The sequence below is a fragment of the Sander vitreus genome, chromosome 1 (assembly GCF_031162955.1).
Source record: "Sander vitreus isolate 19-12246 chromosome 1, sanVit1, whole genome shotgun sequence".
In the NCBI taxonomy this organism is placed as follows: domain Eukaryota; kingdom Metazoa; phylum Chordata; class Actinopteri; order Perciformes; family Percidae; genus Sander; species Sander vitreus.
The window spans coordinates 19,123,292-19,138,888 of NC_135855.1; the positions used below are offsets into that span (position 1 = coordinate 19,123,292).

General features: G+C 39.2%; 1 protein-coding gene across 1 annotated transcript in view; it reads right to left on the reverse strand.

The window, feature by feature from the left end:
* gpc6a (glypican 6a) overlaps positions 1 to 15,597 on the reverse strand; it is a 166,758-nt gene that overhangs the window by 129,602 nt on the left and 21,559 nt on the right. Inside the window, exon 2 of the mRNA XM_078257227.1 lies at positions 8,827 to 8,985. Within this exon, the coding sequence (XP_078113353.1) occupies positions 8,827 to 8,985 (159 nt within the window). The remainder of the gene's footprint in view (positions 1 to 8,826; positions 8,986 to 15,597) is intronic.

Sequence of the window (15,597 nt, forward strand, 5' to 3'; positions counted from 1 at the left end):
GATATAATTCAATATTAAGCCCAGGAAAAAATGTGTCTGCTGATCTCTATCTGACAGAAGAAAAGATGACTTCTTTTATTTTCCAATAAAAGCCGAAAAGACAAAATTCCTCATCTCTGAGGCATTTCTTCTTGAACTAAAATGTTAAAGATACAGAATGTATCTCTGGAATGCAATAACTGAAATAGAGTTTTTTTGCCTTGTGTGTTTGGTGTCTTACACAGTCCACTAGGAGCTTGTGAATTTGTAGAGACCACAGATTAGAGAGAACGGGGTGTTGTGTTTCGAGTCAGTCTTGGTTTAAGTCGGGTGTGAATAAGGGATTGTTGAAGTGAATGAGGGGCACTGCGGCTTTCAACATTGAGTGGAGAAGCTCTACTGGGGCAGGATCAAAGAGCTCAGTCATTCAAGGCTGCTGCTCAACCCAGACTTTAGTCAACCAACCACACACACTAATCTCCTGCTGAGGTCTCCACAGAAAAACATCAACCAAACCGAACCTAATGAGCATCTACCATACAAAAAGAACAAACAGAAAGGTAATACAGGATATACAAATGAGTCAAACTGCTCTCCAATCCTGTCAAAATGATATAGGGATTACATTGTCATGAGATAGAGAACTGTTATTCCCTAAAGCTATTTAAGAGGAAATTTAAGGTGAAAGTCTTATTTCAGAGAGTTTAGTATGCATTTCAGATCATTCAAATGTTATTATTATTATTATTAATCCAAGGCTGTTAAATAAAGGTTGCTGCAGGCTGAGGCTGGAGAGCCACGCTGCCACATGGAAAACTATTGGAGAAACAAACCGAGAGAAAGACTGTTTCTGATTGAAGATGAAGAAGTTGAAAGACTATTCTTGTTTTCCCACAACACAAACCTTTGTAAATACACCTTTTAAAACCTGAACTACAAGAAGGAGCACAAACTTGCGGAGTCAACAATAGGCTGGAGCTGCACCCCTGTGTGTTGGCGGTCCATGAAGCTGGAACGCCGAACCGGAGCGGAGGGCGCTCAAGACGCGTGGTCATCGAGTCAGCAGGCCTGTCTTCGGATGCCAACAAAAACAACTTCATAAGTGAGTCAGTTTGACACAACACAAACCCCTCTAGAAGTAGGAAAGAGTTGCACTCATCCAGGCTAGTTAGGCTGTGTCTCATTTCTCGGTCTTACCCCTTCCCCTTAGTTTTGCATGTTCACGTGAGAGTAGGGCTATCCCAATTCTCATTTTGATCGAAAGGTAGGGCTAAGGGGAAGGGGTAGATACCCCTTAGTTTTAAGCAAAGTCACGAGCTTACTTGAAAGCCAGGAGTACCCAGAATCCACTGCGCAGACGGCAACAATGGTGACCAGATTAACCAGAGAGACCCATAAATGTAAGTATTTTTGGCTTAAAGAATTGATTTAAAACAGTCCTGCATTTCTCTGCCTTGAATGGACTCCATGCATGTCTACAGTTTTAACTAAACTCCATTAGCAGCGAATTTCGTTTGATATCAGTGCATAACACTACTTGCTTTGGAGACATCGTTACGTGCTTTACATTTACCGTCCTGTATCACACAGGGACGCCTGAGGAAACCCGCAGCTGATCCACTTTCGGGCTGAAAACGAGCAGAAGTTTCTGCGTTCATGTTGTAGCCATTCATTATTGTATTGGTACTGTATTATTGTAATCATGTGTAATTCATTTCTGTTCATGCACCTGTACATTGTTGTTGGTTATGATACAGGACACTAATGGAAGAAATGGGGTATGAGGGGAAAGGTTACTGGCCAACAGGCATCGTACTGTGTTCTGGAATTTCAGAATAGCTGTAGTTTTTTTGTTTGTTTGTGGTCTTGTGTGTCTTTTTTTAGTTTTATACATTTGAGTGCCTTTTTTATGTGTGTGTTATGTGTTAAGTTATGGTTCTAATTGTTGTAATAGTTGTTTTCTAGTCTTTGTACTGAACTACAAAGAGCTCAAATCTCGCGGAGCCTCCCGTCACCTCCCCCCTCTTCTTCTCTCTCTCTCACACACACACACACACACACACACACACACACACACACGTCTGCTACATGTCTGTTTGTTTTGCTTTTGTTGTAGTTTGTAACAAGTATATAGGTTTATTGATTGAAGAAATATTGATTGACAATAATTTGAAAGTTAAATAAATTATATTATACTTTAAATAACAGTTTGTGATTATTTGTGTATTTTTTGTAATAACTGCTGGTTGAACAGGTTAGTGCTCGAATTTCACCCTTCTGTTCCTTTAAAAGATACCAAATAAATTAATTAAGATCTGTATTTTTTCCCCCCTTTATTAGACAGTGACAGTGGATAGACAGGAAAGGGGGAGAGAGATGGGGGAAGACACGCAGGAAAGGGCAGCAGGTCAGACTCAAACCCGCACCACTGCAAAGGACTCAGCCTACGTGGGGCGAACTCAGCCTACGTGGGGCGAACACTCTTACTGGGTGAGCTAGAGGTCGCCCCAAGATCTGTATTTTAAAAGGGAACACCACCTATGAGACTGTTCACAGCTCAGTTATTGGTCCCTGATTCCAGGGTGGTGCCCCGTTTTGATTGTTTGTCAATTTGATAAAGTTATGAATACACATATTCATAACTTTATTGATAAATTGCCAATAATTTAATCTGTACGCCTACCAATTCCCAACATTGGGGTCTCCTAGAATAGGTTTACATGCTTTGATGTTCAAAAAACCTATTGTTTCTTATACTGGACATTGCTCCAATGCTTCTACCTGAAACACTCTGGGCCAGATGTACGTACATTTGCGAAAGTAGCGTTATCAGTGCCATGGCCAACCAGCAGACAGCGCACGCTGTGATACTTCAGCTTACGTCGTAAATTACTATACCGTAAATTGTGATGTAGCAAAGCGTTAAGTACTGGTGCTATGATACGGCTGAGTGCAGACTGCGATATTCCCACTGCTGATGCTATGACTGTTTGAAATTATCCTGATGCCAATATTTGTAATGTAGCGAGGAGTTTAACAACTGCTGGAATGGAATGTGAACGCTGAGTCGGAGATTCAATGTCATCTTTGATTTCTTCCAGTAACTGTAATATTCCATGGCTGCTTAATCTGTAACGCTTAATGATTTTGTGTTCACTCAACTGAAAAAGTGTGATCCTTGTGGCAAAAATCTTTTCAGCATAGTCTCCTTGGCCTATGTCTTTGTCTTGCTCAGATTACTGCTGCCATTTCACCAGGAGGCATATGTGAGGTAACCCGCTTCCAGGTTTACAACTGCTTTTAAGAGGCGGAGGATTTTCACTGCAAAATAGAGGCGCGCTTTCACGGGCGGTTTTTGTACATACCGCGGAATACATAATTAGGCACACTTTACGCTTCTCCTCCCATCTCTTTATGGGAAACTCCCACTTTCCCCTTGACCCTCCCATGAATGTATATGCATGACACGGAAAAGCGCAATTTGCCATTTTCAGTTCCCGCGACAGGCAGTCTGCGCTTTTACCTCAGTGCGGCCTGTTTGTACATACCTCGCCATGCTTTTATGCGCACGTTGCGAAAGAAATACGCCTGAAGTGGGCGCAAAAGCGTTAGTACATCTGGCCCTCTGTCTGAGCTCTTGGCCTGCCTTCCTGAAAATCCCAGTCTGCTCTGATTGGTCAGCTGACCCACTCTGTTGTGATTGGTTAACCAAATTCAAGCAAGCCACCTATGGGCACATTTGAAAAACTGGCCTTGCTTTCTCAATCAATGACATAATTTATTGAGGAATTTCAAACAGGAATGTGGGCGAGCCATTTTTTTGAACTTTATACTATTACATACACAAAAAACTATATAACACACTAAAAGGTGTGAAGAATCCTAAAAAAGCATAATAAACCCGTTAAATTTGGCTGGGTGGTTAATAACACATTTTACTGTGTTGTGACAGACTTTGAACAAATTTATTTTTGCTTACCAGGACTTTAACAGATGTGATTCAACTCTGCCTTATTCACACATCTAGTGTTTCTCCAGCTCTGCAGCTTTTTCTCTCACACACAGATATTGTAAATGTTTCTTTTCCTTAATTCAGGTTACTTTAAGGCACCCACTAAGCCAGAGAAGAGAACACTAATGCTTTCAGAGACTAATGAAAACAAACCTGTTAGGAGTGGTACTGAGACAAAGAAATGCAGAGTTGCAATACTGCAAAGTTGGTTGTGCGTTTCACGTGTATCAATTGGACTTGAATATAGCCGGACTCCAAGTCTCTCTAGGAGAATACAATGCACACTTAGAGATGGAGGAAAATATTTCTCTGCCAGATGATTGGACATTCAGAATACCCAAACCTTAATTCTAGTGTGCAACAGTCATTTATGGCTTCAGGATTACTCAATAATGCATCAAAACCCACAGGCCTCCAGGGAAAGCAGTCAGTAATCAAAAAGTAAGTTAAGGTTTTCATAATAGGGCCCTATAAATAACTGGGGACAGAAATGAGGGCATGTAAAATTGATGAGGGATGATTCAAACCCCATGGAGTTAGAGAGAGCTTAACGCGAGGAGAAGGAATGTGATGTTGAGTGGCCTGGCAATATGGGCATGTGTAGAAGATGGAATTACATAAGTGATTTGTGTCACCAGTGTCACTATATAACTGCACAGATATATGGACATTGTTCCAGAGGCCTTGTCTTCAAAATAATGCTATTAATGCAGTAAAATACTTTGCAATACAGCTTTTAAAGCATTTTACTGCACATTTCAAACAATCCGGCAACGCTTGCATAACCTATGGCTACCAATTAAAAGTTTTACAGAAGAGGAGCTGAACCTTTATGTTGTAATTATTGGTTATTTCTAGTCCCAAGTCCATTCCTCAGAAACGCCTTCAAATCTGTTTGAGTTTCTTGTATGTTTTTATTATTATTTCATGTGATCAATAACAGGATTTAAGATTCATAAATTCCATACATTCTCAAATGAGATTCCATTTTATATATTTGCCTTTTGTTGCAAACTGTATGCATGTGTATGATACAAAGACAACAGAGCACAGTACAGTTTTTTTCTGCATTCATTCCAGCTTAGTTCAAGTGAGAGAGAAAACATACAGAAACATTACTTTTATAAGTTGAAGAATATTGGTTGAAATGAGCACCTAAAACAGAACTTCCACACATTTCTTTCAGAAATGCAGAAAATGGTGTGCTTCAACTTCTTTGCATTGTCTGCAGGATCAGGAGTTCTCCGGTGCACCTAACACTAATGACACTAAAGTGTTTAGGAACTAAGACCTTGCAAAGTGTAACCTTTAAAGTAACGTATTCCCTCAACTTTAAATAAACTTAATCTTGAAATCTCTTGCTGTGCGTTAAAATGAGGATTCCTTTAGGACTGCTTAAATAACATACAGTAGATAGTGGATGCCCTATTGTCATAATTAGATAAAAAGCAGTAAGATAAAAAAGAAAAAGCACTATATAAATACAATGTATTATTATTATTATTAAATCAAACAATTAAAAGTACACAATAATAAGACACCACTGTAAAGACTCTTACTGCTAATACAGAGGGTTTATTATTGTAAGCTTTAGGGATGTCCCGATCCAAGTTTTTTTGGCCCCATATCACAATCTGAGTCATTTAATACAGAGTCCGATCTAGTACTTATATTTACCTAAATATCAATTGAAAATATACAGGCTACAACTAACAGTTTTTTTAATATAATATATTTAATCTGACACACCTTATTTTTTTATGAGCTTCTTGATCCAAATGCTGAAGGGCCTGGTTCTAAAATATTAAGCTTGAAAGCTTAAATTAATGATATAATGTGAATGAAAGTTTAATTGCAGAATGTGACTGAAATTGTCATGACACGATCAGCTAGCGAGAAGGCGGATCAGTCCGTTGGTGCATTGGGAGCTACCGCAAAAACTCACAGTTGTACAGTGGTGTTACAGAGCGGAGCTTCTTGCCAAATAATCTTTGGTCCAGTAAAGACAACGGCTACACAGCTCACTTTAACCAAACAACAGACAAGTTTATTTTTCCATCATGGTACTCACAGAATTAGTAAGTGACAGCTGATATGACCTGCCTCCAGCGATGTACGTCATTTTAAATGGCTAAAAATGACGAGCTGCTACCTGAATGTTTTGCACCTTGCTCTTTGCTAACGAGAAAGAGAGAGGAGAGATTTGTTAGCGTTTTGAAAGTCTATATCGACGACGTTCTACTTCCGGGATTGTCCGGTGTCGCCGGAAATTTCGCCGGATGTCACTTTTTCCGGCCGGATGTCCGTTACCTTCCGCTTTCTTTGTGTTGTAATTTTACACTCCGTTCGATTTATGAGGACTATGGTTAACTGCTCCTCAGATCTCTGCAGGGTAAATCCAGACAGCTAGCTAGACTATCTGTCCAATCTGAGTCTTCTGTTGCACAACAAAAACAACTTTTGAACGTGCACGTTCCACCAAAACAAGTTCCTTCCCGAAGCTATTTTGCAGCGGCACCGTGGCTCCGTCCGGCGCTTAGCACCACCTAAGACGATTGTGATTGGTTTAAAGAAATGCCAATAAACCATCCCCGAATGCTGTGTGGACTAGCTAGACCCTCCTCCGCAGCATTGCGGAGGAAGGTCTGGCAATGCGAGACTAGGGTTTTGTCAACGTCAGTGTCTAATTATTCACACTCTAATTTTCACTTGCATATGCAGGAAATACTTGTACAGTAGGCTGATGTACAGTAAAGGAGAGCAGTGTTGCAACACTAGCAGGCGGATGTGACCAAAACACAGTAGAGTACAGTGAAGAACGGATCGGAATTTGATCTGCTTTATTTTAGCCGATACCGATCCATTAAAATATGCCTGGATTGGACCAGATAACGATCCGTAGGATTGGCTCGGGCCATCTCCTGTAACCTTGCATCCGTAATAGTGAGACCAATGAAAATTGGAAATAACACTTCTGTATGTGATTGAAATTGGTAAATGTCCCATTCATGTAAATGCAGGTAAAGTAAACTGGGATAGGATATACTGTATTATCTAGATTATTTATTCAAGCATCCAAAACGTATCAGCTCTTTAAACTATGTTTAAAAATCATACTGATAAACTAATACTACCAATTCAAACATTAGCTATCAAACTGTAGATCCAGGGACATTCAGGTACTGTCCTCAGTGTACTGCCAACCTGACAGATGGATCATTTAACACTCAGCAGTAACAAACTTAAAAGAAACTATTTTTGATGGTTTTTAGCCAGATGAAACGTCCACATTTCTTATTCCAGCTATATCCTTTCTGGTGCCAGTACACAGTTTTCAGTTTGTTTATCGCACTTGATATCACATAAAGAGAAAAACATTTAGTGGATTTCAGACATGCCAAGGACCACAGAAAATGTCCTGATTCAACATTCATTAGCATCTCTCTTTTCATATTGAGGGATCTGCATTTCCTCTCCCATCTGCACATTGACATGAATCGCAGACGTCTGAGGGACAGAAAAGGCTCGTAGATTTTTCTGGTACATAGGGTCACGGCTACAACTCACTGATCTTTTCAACAGCATGTATGACAAATGTTGTATTTACTGTCAAGGAAAATGTTTTTTTGATCAAAACCGGACACTTTGATTCTACTCACTGAAGTGGATCATATGTACCTGAGACTTTTTTTTTTTTAAATATAATTTTAAATTAAGCAACTGACTAATTATGAAAACAGAGAGCCAAAGACCAGACTAAGCACTGACTGTATAAGTGGCATGAAGGCACTGTAGCACCTTGACCTAATACTGTGCACCATGACTTTAGTCTTACAGACAGGTTTGCATTCAAGCATACAGAACTGCAATAACATTTTTTCTTTAGAAAGCCACATTAGCACTGTCTTGTTCAGTCAGTATGTGAGTAAATTCATGTTGGGAGAAGTTGCACAAAGCACCAACACACTGAGCATTGCCAGAGCATCCCATTAGTCAGTCAGAAAAAGCATATAGTCTTAGAGTTGTAACATTTCGAAATGTTGCTGTACAATTAATTATCTCAGAAATAATTGCGATTAACAATATAATTGTCTCTTTCAGTCAAATTTTTAAAAAAAGTATTTATTTATTACTTTTTGAAACAAATTAAAGTTTAGAATGAATTCCAGGAACCATCTTTAGCAGTATATCACTGTTATGTGATTAAGATAATGTAATGAAGTAAAAAAATGCCTCATTATTATTATAAAACCTTATTCAACTGTATCCCCACTTGTCATTTTTGTTGCTATGAACGCATATAGGGTCAAGTGCCAACAACTAACAATTTAAATAATAATAAAAATATATAGTCCAACCAACAATCACTTATATAATTACAATTTGGCATACCTACACAAAATCAACGATTACAAGTCATACGCCTTAAGACCTTAGCTTATGTTAGCAATTAATTGCGGTTAAACAAAGATACTGTGATTATGTTAAAAAAAATTGACAATTATGTGATAATTGTTACAGGCCTATATAGTCTATGTATGTAAGTGTGGAACAGCAGAAATTATGACTTGTTAGACAGACTTGTGAGTATGTATCATACTGTAGCTGGTATGAGCCAAGATAAAGATAAAAAGCACTGTACTGAAGAAGAAGAGGACCATGTGTATGAAAAAAGACATGCTCACACAGTAACAGCCAGTAATTATTAATTGTTATATCATTCTGCATTTCCAAGTTTGACAGTGTGTCTTGATTTACTAAAAGTGGAAGGAGTCTGGGATACAAATTAAAATGTATTTCATTCTCTGCATGTCAAATAGATAAATTTAGCTTACCATCAAACTTTTTATGCCTTGAGACAAATGTCGTCCTCATATTGTGGCTGCTCTCCTCGACCAAGTTCTCAAACTCCAGTTTGCTCTGCTGGTTGAGTTTGTCCTCCATCTCAGATGTGCAGCAGGTGTATCCCTGAGGACAGACACGCAGGTGCTCACCTGAGGGACAGAGACATAGAGCACAGTTTTTTTACACACATCACTGCCACAGGATTCGGTTTTTCAAAAGGCACGGGAGTCTTTGATCAAAACTCTATTGTGATTTTTGGACTCATCAGTGAAGCTATCAAAGAGGGACAGACCGTAACAAATGGGGAAGGATAATATTTGTCGGTACCATGCTATTGTGTGAAGAGAGAAACTTGATACTAAGAGAATACTTGAACTTGATAGAGCAGTGCATACACTTCATGTAGGATTTTCTTTATATCACAGCAACAGCAACTGAGCTCATGTACATCAGTTTTATATCAATTGGAAGGCAGTGGATTCAGAAAAGATTAGTTTCTAGAATTTGGACTCTGGCTAAACGCAGTAGTAGACATCAGCCAAAATTATCTTTAAAACAGCATGGTTTGTTTTTTTGGTCACTTACGTTGGGGTCAACACAACAAACTGTAAACACAACATTGACCTGTTGTTATCACATTATAAGCAAACATGTTAGCAAACAATTGCTTATGTGCACATTCACCAGACACCAAGCAACTACTAACTAAACTAAACTAAACTAAACTAAACATTAGCATCCATTTAGAGTCTTGTTTCTGGCCACCTGAAGAATGCAAGTGACAATTCTCAATCTCCTTTTAGCTCTGTTTTGGTCTCCACCAACTCCTGAGGGAAATACATGGCTCTTTAGCTGCTAAATGCTCTACTTTGTTTACCAGCTAGTTGCTAACTGTATCTGTATGCTGTTTGGGATTGAGCACGTAGTTTACAGTGGATTGATCAAATCCTGAAAACAACTCTACTGTGGCTGAAAACAATGCACATGAGAGCTGTGAGAGTAAACCGCAATACACTAAAAATGCCATGTAGCGTAGAGCTGAGGGGAACTGCAGAGTTGGGTGATAACGCTCTCTAGGTTCATCGCTACGAGTGACCCCTTTCACACTACACTCATCACACTCATTTGATACAATGTTAACATAAAAAATATTGATTAGTGCAGCTTTAAGCAGGAATATTTAAATTTCAGAATCACAGCTTATGTACTCCAGTGCTCCCTGGAATAATAAAAACAATCTCAGTGTAAAAAAATGGTTTAATCAGAATTTAAGAAAACGTGTGCTGTTAATGTTATTTGCTGAGGGTGTGAGATCTCCACCATTAAGACTTCAGATGCCACCACGAGTCAATAAACAAACAATCTCAGCATCTCTTTTTGGGAACAATGGTTACTTCGGACAGACTTCACCAAGCTTACTTATTTATTTATTTACAATAGAAAAGTAGTTCTCAATGAAAAGTGCCCATTGCAAGCTCGATGGATTATCTCCACTAACTAGGACACCATTTCTGAAAAGGCAGCTGCTACTGATTCCCCCCCTTTCTTTTCACACTGAAAACTAAATTCCATCTATTGTACTGGGATAGTGCCAGATCAGAAGTGGAGATCTCAAAACCTCACCAAATCCAAAATTGTCAGCATGGCCATGTACCACTAGGGGTGAGTGGTGAAATACTTGTTATTCAGATATATATTTTCTTCAAGAATGTGAAAATGCTAAGTGTGTTATCGGTGTAATACGGTGATGTTTTAAAGAGTGTTAAACTCTTGACTCTTTGTACATAATGTGGTGTTGATTATCAATTCAAAATGTGCAAAAGAATCAGTTTCAGGTGAATGTGTTTGTGTGTTCGGAGACAGGATGTCAAATGTCTTTTAGTGGTTGCACACAGGAGAATTTAAACTATTGGATTTACAGTGTAGAAGAATTAAACATCTAATAATAAAGAAAAAGAATTGAACATCTGTGTAATATCAGTGTCATCTTGAGCAAAGATCAGCCTGTATGATTTAGGAACAGCACTGGGTCTGAGGGAGGGTATTAAATTATTTGGAGAGTTCACCAGAGTACAGTAGACATTACTTAGAAAGTGAGAACATGTGAAACAATACTTCTTTGGCTTCAACTTTGCTTATAGAAAAACAACAATCTCACTTACCTCAATTACCTCACACGTCTGAAAACCCTCTCATTAAAACATCTCACATCTGTGGATTATTCTCTGTGTGTAAATAATCTAAGTGTGTAAAAGAGCATGGATTACATGAAGAATGAGGGAAAAAATAGTCTGAAGTCTGATGATATGAAACGTTCAGCTCTACAGCTATAATGCACAGCACTATCAGACAGAAACCTGGCTTCACCCATCATGCATTTAACACAATCTCTATCTCAGAGCATAGTGATGGCAGCATCACCAGGCAGGTGTGCTCTTTAGTATCAGGGAGAGACATGAGATAAGAAAGAATGATGATTTGAGCCAGATAACAAGAGATTTCTGAAGCATACGTTGTGAGAGTGCTAAAGAACCTTTGGTTGAGACAACTACTACTCCAAACAACAGGACGGTTTTAGGATAAGAGTATAAACGTCCATGAGTGACCCAACCCACGTTAAAATAGAGAATCTGATGTATGCAATGACTTGCACTGAGCAACCTCACAGACAATACTCACCCAACTTCAACAAGCTTGAACTAAATCTACAAGGATGCATGTGATAAAATGCCTAAATACATAGCTACCACATGTATACACAAAGTACAAAAAGACTCTTGGACTCGCTTTGGATAAAAGCGCTTTATCAATGCAATCTATTCATCATTTTACTACGGGCTTGTTTGGATGAGTGGGCGCCTTTTGAACAGGCACTGCACTAGTAGAACTAAATGCAACAGAAATTGCACAACCAACTGACCATTATCAACTGCCAGTTATAAGAAAATGAAAGTGAGTAAGCTTCCAACATGAATCCCAGTCAGAGAGAATCCTGTTGCCAAAAATATGGCCATTTACAAACCAATACATAACCTGTTTTTCTCCTAAAATACTTTCCATTACAGTGTCTATTTTGTTGTTATTTCTGACAAAAAGCACTTCAATGTAAAGTTGCATCTATGAGATCGTCACTCAGCAGCAGGAGATTATGAGACGGACTTGATGGCTCCGTCACGGACTACTTGTCAGTCAGAAGATAAGACCCATAAAAAACAAAGAAACACAACAAAATATTGAGATTGTCATTACTGTGTAAACAATGAAAGTACACTGGTCATAATTTGTATTTTTTTCAACCGTTTGTCTTCTTGGGCAGCAACATCTGCAAACCTGGTAAAGCTGTTGCTAAAAAAGGAGCAAAAAATAATCACCCTGTTTTTGACTCGTTACTGGTACGTACAAATATAGCAATTTTAGAGGAGCCACATTTTCTGATTAGTTGCTGTTGCCTATTATCTCTCCTCTGCTGCTCTACGTCTGAGAGCGTCAGACATCATCATCATCATTATTATGAGGTTTAAAAAAGAAAAAAAAAGTCTGGCCAGCAGTAGCATGAAAGATTTGAAACCCATATTAACATTTGAGAAAGAAACGGATGAAACGGCTGTTGCTGTGCCAGTGGTGGATTGGTGCAGAATAGACTCACTCAGACTCACTGGGCTGTTTTTGATGGATCCTACGATACAATGCAGGCCACTGGTGTTCTGCATGCATATACAGTAAGCTATAGATGAAGGAGCTGTGCGTGGATAATGAAACAAGAAGGATGCAGTTTGTACGTGCCGGTACTCTTAAATGTGCTTAATCCTTAATCAGTCCTTAGAGGGGCACAAAGCTACAGTAATGAGGTGCACCATCAACAGTTCAACACTAGCCCAATGTCTCCAGAGTAATGCAAAAGCCTTATGGCCACTGAGACCAAACTCTCTAAAACAACAAAATAAGCTGAAATGCAGAAGTCGATATCCATTTGGTGATTCTTTAAGGCTTTGTTCTTCTACTAAACGACAACAGCGTAATCTTTTAGCAAAGCAACAGCAATCCTCAACTGTCACACATTATTTCCACTCTGTGGAGATGCATCACTGTGTGGCAATCTTTATTCAAAGTTGTGATCAGTTAACACATGCCTGCAGAGAAAACAATATCATGCAGGGTACAGAGCTTGAGGAAGCATGTAGCATGGTATTATTTAATTTATGTGTTTTTTCATCATTGTATTTAATGGTTTCTTTACATAAATCTGTGTTGTTTGTTTTTCTCTAGCGATGATCTCATCACTGTTGGTGTTTTGCTTACGTTTAAACTCTCATTCACTGAAACAGCGTATAATTAAAGTATCAGTGTAGTGCAACATGGTCCATCAGATTTTGTTTTTGGAGGGAGATGTTTACATTGAGGCTGACTTGGGGTCAGTTTCAACTGGCATGCATCAGCTGTTTGGTAAATGTCAAAGAAAACACCTCATTTCAGCTTTGTGGACCGTGTTTCCCAGGATCTGAAATTGCAGTGTTTGAAACAATGCCCAAGTAAGAGATTGGCTCGAAAGTAGGTGGTTTACTTTCATAATGATGGATAACTTAAGTAAAATGGCCTTTGCTCGCTGCATAGAGGGTTTTCACCGACGTCACGTTCTGGGCGGTAAACTGGATGCGCGGCCATATTGGAGGCACTCGGTGTAAACAACTGAATGGAGTAATGGAGTATTGTGCACTTTGGATGCTTTAATACTTTATGTCTAAACAACAGAAAAGCTCATCAAAATGCGTCCAAGATGCAAAGGCATGGAAGGACTTGGACCACAAAAAAGGCGCGATGTTTTGAAAATTACAGTTTACTGGCGGCGCAGATCCCTACACGTTGGCTCCCTCTTCTTGGATCCATGGCGACCCGGTGATTAGTCACTGATATGATCATAACCACTACAGTGCTCAATTACCTAGGGGGAAATAAACTTTTTTCGCCGCAAAAATTTCGCCGCGAAAGCATGAACTGTCCTCTGGAGGACATCCACCAGACCAGCGGGCGCCCGTGGATCGTTGTCGGCTGCGGCAGGCGGGGAAGGCGGGAAGGAAGTAGAAGGATGCTGGTCGGGCCTGCTAGCCTGGCTAAGGCAACTAACACACAGTTCGCCACTGCAGAGACTACTATTCACCAACGCCAGATGGATCGCACACAAAATGGATATATATGCTACAAATACACACAGAACTGCTGCGTGATTTTACTGAAGCCTGGCTGAACACACTCACTCATCCCAGACGGCAGCTAGCAGCTAACAGGGTAAGTGAATTTAAACAATGTCTGAGTTGAAAACGCATCTTGTTGTCATGTAAGGGCCCTGTTCATGTTGCACAGACATTTTAATTGCATTTTGTGTCTGTTAAAGAGGCACAAAGGCACTCTTGATGATATGCTCCCAAAACTGCCGTTTTAGCTAAGTAGCTGCAGCAGCTCCATATTGCTAGCACCGATTCGGCTCGTTTTTCTTTGCTATCGACAGTACTCACATACTTATAGCGATCAAGATTAACATAAAAATTGCCCGGAGTTCTCCTTTAACCACTTTGCAAAAAGGTGCTGCTCCTGTTACATTAATAGACATAAAATAGGACTTTGTGAGAAGCAGCCAGGAGTGTGAGCAGCATGTTTATGATGTGTCTTTTTTCACATTTTTCTTTTTCTCACACATATTTTATTGTGGCTGCTTCCCACAATACATACACCAAAATAAACAAGAGAATAGAAATAGCAGTAATGCCAAAATAATACAGGACAAAACTATTCAACATTTTTATACATAAAATGTCCCTTCCCCCTTTTTCCACTGTGTTTATTGTGAGGTCTGTTTCAAAAGAACAATACAAGCATAAAATGCCTACCTTGGTGAACTTGGGAAATAATCGTCCCCAAATCTAGATGGGATTTTGGCCCACTAGACCATATCTGTCCCATTCTAGTTGGTTGCTTTGCACCCAAGATGCAATCTGAAACCAAGCTGTCAATACACTGTATGCTTGTGAGATCACAGTTGTGCTCAGACTCTGTCAGGCTGAGTTAAACTTGTAAAACTCAATACCAACAGTGGCAACAAAAAAAAGGAGAAGTAGCGGTGGGATGACTGTATGGGTATGAAACACAAGTGGTGTTGCTATAGAGATACATTAAAAATGAATTAAACCAATTGTAGGTGCATTCATGATTGGACTGATATAATAAAGCTTATAAACAATGACACAAAAATGAAATGAAAGACCCACTCCCCACCTTTGTCAAAGCAGTATGATACAATGTGATTTTATATAGTGCAGCTCCATTTTATAGCTCCTATATACAGTTGCACAATTATTAAAACATAGATATGTGAAGGATTTACACTAAACCTCCCTCCTTCCCATTATAACTAAGCTATAAGAACATTATGGCTATACTGAATTATTTAACTAGCTGAGAATTAAAAAAAAACAAAAAAAACACAATTTGTTTGAACATGCCTGTGTTTATTAATAAAGCCTTGCTGTTACTATTATGCTTACAAAGACAATAGCTTCAGTATTGGATTTTGACAAATCAGCGCTGTTAGGAAGTAGAGCACTGAGGCAAAAAACAAACAGAACATTGTTTTTGTCGCCAACTTTACCGTTGGCTGCAGGTGAAGAGGGGCAAGTAGGAAGTTGGGAAGAGTCCCAGAGCATGCCTATTGCAGCTGTTAAAATGGTTTGCCAAATTGCTACTGTGACCAAATCTTTTACTGCTGCTGA